This window comes from Psammomys obesus, unplaced genomic scaffold (assembly GCF_907164565.1).
Source record: "Psammomys obesus unplaced genomic scaffold, mPsaObe1.curated_primary_1811, whole genome shotgun sequence".
In the NCBI taxonomy this organism is placed as follows: Eukaryota; Metazoa; Chordata; class Mammalia; order Rodentia; family Muridae; genus Psammomys; species Psammomys obesus.
In genome coordinates this window covers 3,993,511-4,005,117 of record NW_026590905.1, presented here as the reverse complement: position 1 = coordinate 4,005,117, position 11,607 = coordinate 3,993,511, and the positions used below count along the sequence as shown (strand labels likewise).

The window sequence follows — 11,607 nt, the reverse complement described above, 5'->3', positions numbered from 1 at the left end:
GTGTGTGTGTGTGTGTGTGTGTGTGTGTGTGTGTGTGTGTGTGTGTGCGCGTGTGTGTGTGTGTGTGTGTGTGTGTGCCATACACACACATAAAATAAGTGAATAAATATCTGTAATTTTAAAAATATTTGTCTTGGGGGCTGGAGAGATGGCTCAGTGGTTAAGAGCACTGTCAACTCTTCGAAGGACCCGGGTTTAATTCCCAGCACCCACATGGCGGCTCACAACTGTCTCCATTTCCAAGGGATCTGGCACCTTCACACTGATGCACATAAAATAAATAAATCACTTATTTGTTTTGGGGGCTGTAGTAATGGCTCAGTGGTTAACAGGCACTGGCTGCTTTCCCAGAGGCCCCAGGTTCAATTCTTAGCACCCACATGGCAACTCACACCTATCTGTAACGCCTGTTCCAGGGGATCTGACCCCCTCACACGTGCAGGCAAAACACCAATGTACATTAAATAAAAATAAATTAATTAAAAATTTGTTTTGGAAGCACAAGGACAACTTTATTAGAACTTAAATAAAATTTAAAAAAAAAAAAAAAAACTTCATGTCAGGCAAGCTGTCAAACCTCAGCAGCTATCCGAGGTGGAGAATGGAAGAGAGAAGGAAAAGGCCATTTTTATCATGAAAATGATATTTTTTTTATCATGTCATTTTTTTTTCAGAACAGGGTCAGACACGTGACCCACAAGCAACTCTGTGGTAGGGAGGGAGGCCTTAGAGAAAAAGTAAGAAATCCTGAAATGCCTTCTAAAAGCCCAAAATGTTGAGGAAAGCATGCTTAGAGAAGACAGAAAAGGAAGGAGAAGTTGCCCTTTTCTGAATAATTCAGAAAGCAGGCATATTGACAACCCTGCATGGATATGGCACACACATTTCTGCCCTCAAATTTTAAAGAAAAGTGTGATCAAGTTTGGAGAAATGGTTTGGTGCTTAAGGGTACTTAGCTGCTCTTCCAGCACCCAGGGCCTCCCAACTGTCTCTAACTCCAGTCCCAGGGGCTCTGACACCCTCTTCTGACCTCTGAGGACACCAGGCATGCACATACATGTGGGTAAAACAGCCATGTACATACATAAGTAAAAGTAACAATTTTGGCGTAGTACATGTCTTTAATCCCAGCACTCAGAAAGTAGAGACAGCCGATTCTGAGTTCCAAAAAAGCGAGGGACACACAGAAAAACCCTGTCTCAAAACACCAGAGGGGAGAAGGGAATGGGGAAAATGGGATCAGAAAAAGCCAGTTAAAATTCAGTAGTTGTACTCTGAACCTTACACAGTGTGGCCTCTGTCCGCGGTGTGTGCAAAGGTCCTCTCAGGCGGTTGTAACTGAGACCTCAGCTGTGTGTGGAGAGAAGGGGCTGAACTAAGCATGCTCTGTGCTTCTGTGCCCTGATACTGCCTTGTTTGTTTGGTTTTTATAATCTAATAGTCTTTCACAAAACTCCCATTAAACCTCTATTAAAAAAATAAATCTTGGGCCAGAGAAATGGCTCAGAGGTTAAGAGCACTGGCTGCGCTTCCAGCAACCACATGGTGGCTCATAATCATCTGTAGTGGGATCTCATGCCCTTTGCTGGCATGCAGGCAGAACACTGTACATGTAATAAATAAAATTTTAAATAAATAAAAAAAATCTTTAAAGATCACATCGATGTATCAATCCCAATTTCTCTTGAATTTCTTCTGTTTTGGGGTAGGCCCAAATAGCTGGGCCTAACAGGTCCATGTCACCATATCAGACTCCTTACCGTTGTTGATCTCTTAAGTCTCTTAATTTCCTCTCTTTGGGGGGAGACATTGTCTTCTTTCTAAGAGAAGAGCAGGAGACTGTAGAAACACGGTTTGGAGCCACCTGGTTATCATGAGAGCTCCCCGCAGGGAGCTGCCTGGATTAGCAGTGTTGGGAGAGAGGTTCCATGAAGGGACCCTCCCTCCCCCAGAGCCAGGAGGCTGACACCGACCACACCTTCAGGCCCTGTCCCTCAGGTAGAGCCATTCCTTTGTGTTTGCATACACGTGAGAAAAGATGGTACCCTGGAAACTGGCTTTCAATTTTTCACCTTTGACAAAATATGACATTCTTCAAAAGTTCACTATTTGGACTGTCTTCAAAACATACCCCATTTGTAATGGGCAAGTGAGAATAGCCAAGGCCAGGCATTTGGGCAGAGAGCTGTGCAGAGAGTTAACTTAGCTAAATTTTGTGCAGCACACACACATTTATACATAAACACACCCACTCACACACCCATGCACGCACACCCATACATTCTGGGAAACTATGGCTGTGTTGGTTCCCTTTGCTTTACCTGTGCCAGGTAAGTACTCTGCTACTGAGCCACGCCCACCCCACAGGCAACCAGTCTAGAAAGACACACACACATACACACACACACACACACACACACACACACACACACACACACCCTGCTCCCCCGGGACATGGTCTTGCTTTGTAAGCCAGGCTAGTCTCGAACTTGCTATTCTCTGGTGTTCATCTCCCTAGTGCTAGGATCGCAAGCCATACCCTCTCAAAGCCTTGATTTAAAGGTAGTATTCCAGGCTGGCTTAAATTTGCTAGGTAACTTGAGAACAACCTCTAACTTCTGATACCTTGCTTATAACTGGTATGTGCCACTATGCCTGATTTTTCCTTGTTTTTGTTTTTAATGATTTGTTTTTATTTTATGTACATTGATGTTCTGCCTGCTTGTATGTATATATGAGGGTATCAGATCCCCTGGAACTGGAGTTATAAATCATTGTGAGCTGCCTTATGGTGCCTTGCAGATGCTGGGAATTGAACCCAGGTCCTTTGGAAGAGCAGCCAGTGCTCTTAACCACTGAGCCAACTCTACAGCCTTCTTGTTGTTTTTTGTTGTTGGGAGGTTTTGTTGTTTTGTTTTGTTGATTTTTGAGATACTAGGTGGCTCTGACTGTCCTGAAACAGTCTGTAGACCAGACTGGCCTTGAACTCATAGCAATCCTCCTGCCTCTGGCTCTGGAGTGCAGGAATTAAAGGGTACACCACAGAACCCAGCAACCACATCCAGCTCATGTGGGGCTGGAGAGAGAGAGCTCAGGGCCTCATGCATGTTTGGCAAAAGCACATTATCGACTGAGCTACACGTGCAGCCCATCAAAGGCTTTTTAGTGAAGTTACTCAGATAGAAATTTAAATGTTACAGTTTTTCCAGAGAAGAGCTAAGCTGAGAAGGGGTTACTGGGGTTCAATAGGACCCCTCTCTGACATTGCCCTCTCTTCATTTGCAGTTAAATGAACTGGTAGTGGGAGACACCAGCGGAAAACTGTCTGTGTATAAGAATGATGACAGCCGGCCATGGCTTACGTGTGCCTGCCAGGGAATGGTCAGTATTCAACCTCTGCAGGTCTTGGGGAGGGATAGGATGCCTTTGTGTTGTACTGCCAAGGAGTCCCGCAATGAATTCTCTGGCAACTCAGCCAATCAGTGCTTCAGAGTTTGTTTCACTCACAGAGGGTAACCCCAGGAATTGCTCTCATCCATTCCACTTTCAGCTCCCCCACAAGACAGTTTTAGTTTGCTTTCTGTTACTGTGGTAAAGGCCATGACAAAAAAAAAAAACCCTCAGGGAGATAGGGGATTCTTTCAGCTCATAGTTTATAGTCTATTGTGAAGTCTGAAGTCAGGGCAGGGTCTCAAGGCAGGAATCTGGAAGCCCGAACTCAAGCTGAGAACATCTGCTTACTGGCCTGCTTTCTCATACAACCCAGAATCACCCACCCAGGGCTGTGCCCTCCCACATCATTCGTTAATCAAGAAATTGCCTACAAGCAATCTGTTGGAGGCATGTTCTCCATTGAGGTTTCTTCCCATATAACTCTAGCTGGTGTCAGTTTGACAAGGGGGGAAAAAAGGCAACCATATTGTCCTGATGCTGGAGTGAGCTTGCTACTTTATCGAGGCTGCCCAAGTTGTCTGATAGTACGCAGTGAAGTAGTCGTGCATTGGCTAGCGGCGAGTGCATGTTCTGAGAAATGCACTGTTAGTCTCTTTCACTAGGAAGTGACAGTATTTGTATAAACCAAGACAGCTGCTATGTTACGCTAGGCAAGGTTTTGCCTTGTACCTCAGGCTGACTTCAGACTCTCCGTCCTCCTGCCTCAAAGTCTTACCTGACACCAGCTATGTGATAGTCTCTTACAGGCTGACAATAATATATGTGATCTGCTGTTGACTAAAATGTCCTCATACAGTACACGACTGTATAATTTAAAATGGGAATAATTGGAATAATCTAGAAGTGTGGTAATCAGGCTCTCTTCCTGTTTGGTGGGGTTTTTTGTGGGCGAGGAGGGCTTATAAGCCACGGTCTTGCTATGTAACCCTGGCTGGCCTGGAATTCATAGCAGTTCTTCTGCCTCAGCCTAGATGGGTTTTGTTTTTGTTTTGCTTTGTTTTTATTTTGCATAAGTCTGAGTTTTTACCTCTTTGGGTCTTCATATTGCTATATGGATAAACCAAACTATATAACTCAATGTGTCTGTTAATAAAGACTATTCATGTAGATCCTGTGACATAAGCTTTCATGAGTGCTTTGGATGTTTAGGGAGGAACAGTCTCTCCCGGTGCCTCCATCAGGCTCTCCCTTTCTCTCTTGCAGTTGACTTGTGTTGGGGTCGGAGATGTATGTAATAAAGGGAAGGTAAGGACTCAGGGCATCTCTGGCTAGGGTAGAGCTCCAAGGCCTTGCCTCCGTTGTGACTCCCAGGGAAAGTCAGCCCTGGCCCTTGAAATCCAATCAGCCTCCCTCTCGGGCATCTCTCCTGTACCCTGTCTCTCCCAGAACCTGGTGGTAGCAGTCAGTGCAGAGGGCTGGCTGCACTTATTTGACCTGACATCCACCAAGGCTCTGGACGCTTCTGGGCACCATGAGACACTTGGAGAGGAGCAGCGACCTGTCTTCAAGCAGCACATCCCGGCCAACACGAAGGTCATGCTGATCAGCGACATCGGTGGGCATGAGCAGCCAAGGAACTGGGCCGGGGTGGGGGTAGGGTTGTGTCTGTCTTGTACATTTGTTGTGTGTTTAGTTTTTCTCTTTTTATTTTGTTTTACTTTACTTTCACTTGTATATTTGATGCATAGTTACTGAGCTAGGAAATATTCTAGGTTCTAGAATTACAAAAATGAATTAAACAAACAAAAAAGCACACCAAAATATTCTAGGTTCTAGAATTACAAAAATGAATTAAACAAACAAACAAAAAAAAAGCACACCATCTTAGATCTTACTAGGAAGAGACAGAACATACTTTATAAGAAAAGTAAGTAACGAGACTGGGAATTTGGTTCAGGAATAGAACCAGCAAGTATCAGGTCTGAGTTCAATCCCAGCACTGCCAAAAATCAGTGCTGTATTAGAATGTAGTAAATCACAGGGCTGAAGGTATCCAGGTAGAGACAGCAATTCTAAAGGTTTATTTGTAGTTAATTATGTGTAGGGGTGTGTGTATGTGTGTGTATGTGTGTGTGTGTGTGTGTGAAGTATGTACACATGGGTGAAGGTCAGAAGCGATTGGTCAGAAGCCATCTAGGTAGGAAATGTGTGGGCTGAGTCAAGGTGCTATGCCCTGGATACAGGAAGCAGAAAGTAAAGGTACTGGGTCCTGCATAGCATTTGAATGAGAAACTGCATGAGCATGGGGCCAGGTAGGGGTGAGCAGCAACCACAGGGTGTGGTAAATGGCTCAGGAGCCTGGACATGAAGCTGCATTCAACCAAAAGTTCCAGGAGGGTCAGCTGTGGAAGGGTAGCCACAGGCCCAAGCTGACCAGTTCAGGTTTGGCTCCAAGTCCATGTTTCTGTGCCTGCAGATGGAGATGGCTGCTGCGAGCTGGTGGTGGGATACACAGACCGTGTGGTGGGGGCCTTCCGCTGGGAAGAGCTGGCTGAGGGGCCTGAGTACCTGGCAGGGCACCTGGTGTCCCTCAAGAAGTGGATGCTGGAGGGTCAGGTGAGAAGCAGTTTGGGGATCTAAGAGCCCAATGAGCAGAAAAGGCCTCCTCAGAGGAGGCTGATGGAAAACGGGGCCCATCTGGGAAGAAAAGAGGGTGTCATTGCTGAGAGAGATCCAGGCCATTTTTAGACAAGCTCCCTGTGGATTTCTTGTATCAGGTACCGAGTGCAAGGAATGGTGGACTAAGAATTTGGTGTGCAAAGGTGTGTGGTGTGAACCAGGCCTGGAGCCAGTGAGCACACAGCAGAAAGCAGAGTGTCTGTGGAGGGGATGTTGTCAGAAAAGCATTCATGAACCTTGGAAATCCTCCTGTCCCCATCAAAGCCCGAGGGAAACTCTCAGACGCCCTGCCTGTATCTTCCCAGTTCCCGGTGGCAGAGTCTCCCTTTTCTTTGTGTTCCGTCCCCCACTGACTGTTCCCTCGTGCAGGTAGACAGTCTCTCTGTGACCCCAGGACCTCTGGGTGTGCCTGAGCTGGTTGTGTCGCAGCCGGGGTGTGCTTATGCAGTTCTACTCTGCACCTGGAACAAGGATACTGGCTCCCCTCCTGCCTCTGAGGAGGCCACAGGAGACAGTAGGTAAGGGCATCAGTGGCAGTGCACCAGAGTAAGGACAGGAGGACATGATGGTGCGACAGGTCTGCCAGGGCTCCGTCATCTAAGAGATTCATTTCACTTTGCCCTTGGAGAAGACCAGCTAGGGACCCAGGAGTCCTGGGCTTTTAACGTTAGAGCCTCCGAGCACCTTGAACCAGTCTTTCCAAACAGTCCACCGTTCAGATTCAGGCCTCAGAGCCTTTGCCTGGCGGCCCCATCACTCCCCTTCCATTTGCTACATAGGTCAGAAACGGTCAGGGTGAGTTTCCGCTTGCTCCGCTTCAGAAGCCCCTGCAGGGATGTGGATCTAAAGGGCCTACAGAGCTCGGCTCCGCTGGCCTCCTGCCCACTGGCCCGGTCTCCTTAACCACAGGGAAACCCCGGCTGCCCGGGATGTGGTGCTGCACCAGACGTCCGGCCGCATCCACAACAAGAATGTGTCCACTCACCTAATCGGCAGCATCAAGCAAGGTGAGGGAAGGAAGGAGCCAGAGGAACCAGGCAGCTCTGGGAGAGCAGAGAGCCAGGGCTCTCACTCCTGCCTCCATTCCCCTCACAGGTCATACCCCTGAAACTGGTAACTCGGGCCTCTTTGCCCTGTGCACCCTAGATGGTGAGTAGTCCTGGGCTGGGTGAGGTGGGTATCTGCCTGAGGGGTCTGCTCAAAGGCTCAACACACACACACTCACTCACTCTCATGCTTGCCCACACACACACTCTCACATAACCGCACAACAACCCCACTACCACCTCTGTCCCTCCAGGGACGCTGAAGCTGATGCAGGAAGCAGATAAGCTGCTATGGTCTGTGCAGGTGGATCACCAGCTTTTTGCCCTGGAGAAGCTGGATGTCACAGTGAGTCGACTTTTTCCTCATCTGAGATTCATTTACTTATTTACGTTCAAGTGTATGGATGTTTTGCCTGCATATATGTCTGTGCCCCGTGTGTGCCTGGTACCCATGGAGGCCAGGAGAGCATCACTCCCTAGAACTGAGCGGTTGTTGCCACTCAGTTGGGAATCAGGTGCTCTGCAAGAAAAGCCAGCATTCTTAATGGCCGAGCCACCACTCCAGCCCCGTGAGTAGACATTCCAATGTAGCTGTTCTCACATCCCAGTCAGCACTGAGCCTCTCTCTTAGACCTGAAGTGATTGTGTCCCTCTATCACACCCAAGTGTGCCCTTATAGCACAGAATTTAATACTTCTCCATGAGATTGCTAGAAAATCATTTCCATGCCTTTCAGCCAAAATAATGGCCCCAAAGAAAGCCGGCTAGAGGTCTAGAAGTGGGTTATTAGTCATCAACAGAGCTGTGTGTCTTGTGGGATTTTTTTTTCCTCACTCATGAGTCTGTTGATATTACTGCAAACCCTCAATTGAAGATGGGCCTACATTGGTTACACCACCGTGGTGCGAGCTGGATGCCTTTGATCAGCAGAACAGACCTTTGCTTGCATCTTGCCTCTGCTCCCTTACCTGTAACCTTGGGCAAGTGACTTTATCCCTCTTAGAAACTTCCCAGTGTAAACCTGAGAACAGTGTCTACACTGTAGTGTTGCTTGGAACATCAGGTGAAGCAGATCACTGACTGCCCTGTTGGAAGCAATAGTCCAGGTGATAGTTTGCCTCCCAGAGTCAAGCTCGCGGTCCTTTATGTCTCACTGCCCCTACCCTGTCATCAGATCTTCTCTTCTGACACGGGAGCTTGCTGTGTGCTGTGTCGCCAGAGCTGGTGTCTGCCTCTGCAGCACTGAGATTTCAGGTGCATGCCGCCACGTCTGACTAGGTCTCTTTCTCAAGTGCATCCTGCCTTTGACCTTCCTCAGGGCGACGGGCTTGAGGAGGTAGTAGCCTGTGCCTGGGATGGACAGACATACATCATCGATCACAACCGCACTGTTGTTCGCTTCCAAGTGGATGAAAACATCCGTGCCTTCTGCGCAGGTGGGACAGTGGCCTCTCAGCTCAGCTGCTCAAGATGAGGAAATGTGCTGGAGAGATTGACTCGCCCCCATTCAGTGTAGCCCCTGCGAGACATCTTTATACGCACATGGGTTCCTTAGCTTTCATTAGTGGATGGCGGGTGGGTACTACACTGCCATTGCCATCCTGACAGTTTACTTTTTAATTTGAGAGGAAAGTTTTATTTCCTTTTATGTCTGTTTGCCTGAAGTGTCTATGCACCATATCTGTGCAATGCCCACAGAGGCCAGAAGAGGGCATCATATCCCCAGGACTGGAGTCACAGGCACTTGTTACCATGTGGCTGTTAGGAATTGAACCCCTACCTCCTGAAAGAGGAGCCAGTGCCCTGAGCCATCTCTCCAGCCTCATTGTGGCAGTTTGAGCTCAGAAGTACAGCACAGCGAGGGCTCCATCAATAGATATGGGGTGACCGGGAAGACGGATGGTTCCATCCCAGCATGCCAGGCTGAAGGAAATGCTTCCAGAGTATTCTCTGCAGTCCTGCACTGGGGACTTTGGGAAGCAGCAGTAGCTATTTGGGTGATGGAAGTATCTAGCTCCTAAAACGACAATGGGCTGAGGGTATAGCTTAGCGATAGAGCCTTAGCTGGCATGTACAAAGCTGTGGGCTCAGTCTCCAGAACCCCAAAATAAATGGAAGGAACTGGAAGACACCACAGTTACCTGAAAGCTTGGTGTGTGCCTTGGAAGGAAGGGACAGGCCAAGGAAAACTTTTCTTTCTGATTATTTTGCTAACCTGCCCCTTGCATCCGCAGAGCTCGTGCTCTCTTTACTCCAGAACATCACTAAGATGAAAAGACCTACAAATCCATGTTTTGGGGTGCTGACTGTCTTCCCCACCGCTAGAATGGGCCATGTATTTTACCATCTTGCATATTTCACTGAATTCTGAACAGAAAACATAAGAAAAGGACCTTTGTTGATGGATCGCTGTGGGAGGGCCAGTACTGCTGACTCTGATGTCTTGTTCTCGCCCTCCTCTGGCCACCAGGACCAAGCCTTCACCTTTGTCTTCTTGCCTCCACCTCCCAGGCCAGTACGCCTGCAAAGAGGGCCGCAACAGCCCCTGCTTGGTGTATGTCACTTTCAATCAGAAGATCTACGTGTACTGGGAGGTGCAGCTGGAGCGAATGGAGTCCACTAACCTTCTGAAGCTGCTGGAGGCTGAGCCGGAGTACCGCAGCCTACTGCAGGAGCTGGGTGTGGGTGAGTGGCCACAAAGCCGGTGGGCCTGCACCCAGAGGCCCCATAGCCTCTTACCAGTCTCTCCTTGGCCTTCAGATCCTGACGATCTCCCTGCAGTCCGTACCCTGCTTCACCAGACTCTCTACCACCCGGACCAGCCTCTAGAGTGTACTGCCTCAAGCTTCCAGGACCCCACCTAAGCTGGGCGTGGCCACTTAGCTGGTGAAGGATCCTTCTGAGCCCCCGCCCTAACCCACAGTGATCTGTGAGCTTAGCAGAATGGGTATATATATAGATATATATATATATCATGGAGGAACAGGACTTAAGTCTTGGCCATCAAAGGATGGTGGCACCCCTGAGAGACTTGATGAATGAAAAGATTGGATTCCCCTCCGCTCATTGCCCTGTGGTCCCCTTCTTGTACTACCTACTCTCATTGTAGAAAACAGACTTGTGAGAAAAGGCAGCAAACCTTTGCCATGGTGTCAACACCTGGAAAAAAAAAAAACAGGCTTCAGGCCTGAGGGACTAAGGGGACAGTGGAGATGGCCCCACTGCTCCCATTGAGTGCCGATGACTTTCACAGCATAGCTCCAGGCAGCTGACATCAGTAATTATTTCAGGAATGGCTGAGTGTTTGTTTAAGGGCATCTTTCAGGACAGTTTCCTTCTCATCTTCCTGTGTTCTTCCATTTACTGAAGCAACTAGGTCACAGCTTTCTTTCTTTCTTTTTTTTTTTAGTTTTTTGAGACAGGGTTTCTCTGTGTAGCGTTGGCTGTCCTGGACTCACTTTGTTGGAGGCTGGCCTCTAACTCACAGAGATCTGGCTGCCTTCACCTCCCTGAGTGCTGGGATGATAAGCGTGTGTCACCATGCCCAGCTCGTCAGGGCTTTCCTATTTTGCTATGATCTTTTCTCTCCCTCTTCTCTTCTCCCCTCCACCCCACTTCTGGTTTTGCTTTGGGGTGTTTTTTTGTCTGTTTGGTTTGGGGTTTTGGTTTTTGTTGGGGGGTGTGTGTGTGTGTGTGTGTGTGTGCAAGTATATGTGTTTTGCCCGCATTTATGACCGTGTGAGGGCATCTGAAGCCCCGGAACTGGAGTTACAGACAGGTGTGAGCTGCCATGTGGATGCTGGGGATTGAACCCTTTTGTACATCGGTCCTAGTGCTCAGACACAGGTTTTCAGGCTTGCATGGAAATGTTCCTCCCCACCAAGCCAGCTCCCCAGCCCTCAGGTCTTTTGAACTAAATGAAATGGAGTAAAATAAAGCGGAGAATGTCAGAGTCCCTTGCTCACAATGGAGGTAAATACTGATTTGTTAACTACTGCCTGTGCATTTGTGCAGCACACACAATATCAAATGTGCTTCATGGGCCTGTGTTCCATCTTGGGAGAGGGACCCCATCCACACTTTCCCTATGGACCTGAGGACAGAGGTACTGTGAGCTCCTGGAATAAGGAGGAAGAGACCAGAGTTGACCACCGCTTAGAGAAACCGTGTTTATTCAAATGCAGAAGCAGGCTAAGGGCCTGCCCTGGGCCAGGCCTGCCACTTGACAAGCAGTAGGAGGCAGACTGGGAAGGGGCATGGATCTCAAAGCAAGGTGATGAGGGAGGGAGTCAGGATTGAGACCAGGAACCACAACACTTAGGCTACACCAGCCCACTATTGAAAGTGAAGAAAGCATTTGTGTGCAGGCTCCTCTTTGGTCCTCCTAGGCTTTGTATTTAGTTCCCATGTAAGTGACCCAGTTCCTTGGTTGGGGTTAGAGATATTGTTGTGAAAGTCAGCCCAGTCAGAAAGATAATCAGACATGTGC

The 11,607-nt window shown here is 48.3% G+C and overlaps 1 protein-coding gene across 1 annotated transcript in view; it reads left to right on the top strand.

The window, feature by feature from the left end:
• Itfg2 (integrin alpha FG-GAP repeat containing 2) overlaps positions 1-11,070 on the top strand; it is a 14,624-nt gene extending 3,554 nt beyond the window's left edge. The window contains exons 2-12 of the mRNA XM_055609291.1: positions 3,286-3,381; positions 4,657-4,698; positions 4,840-5,008; positions 5,870-6,009; positions 6,442-6,590; positions 6,982-7,079; positions 7,168-7,221; positions 7,373-7,464; positions 8,437-8,554; positions 9,630-9,803; positions 9,879-11,070. Coding sequence (XP_055465266.1) covers positions 3,286-3,381; positions 4,657-4,698; positions 4,840-5,008; positions 5,870-6,009; positions 6,442-6,590; positions 6,982-7,079; positions 7,168-7,221; positions 7,373-7,464; positions 8,437-8,554; positions 9,630-9,803; positions 9,879-9,982 — 1,236 coding nt within the window. The 3' untranslated portion in view covers positions 9,983-11,070. The remainder of the gene's footprint in view (positions 1-3,285; positions 3,382-4,656; positions 4,699-4,839; positions 5,009-5,869; positions 6,010-6,441; positions 6,591-6,981; positions 7,080-7,167; positions 7,222-7,372; positions 7,465-8,436; positions 8,555-9,629; positions 9,804-9,878) is intronic.
• The last annotated feature ends 537 nt before the right edge of the window (positions 11,071-11,607 follow it).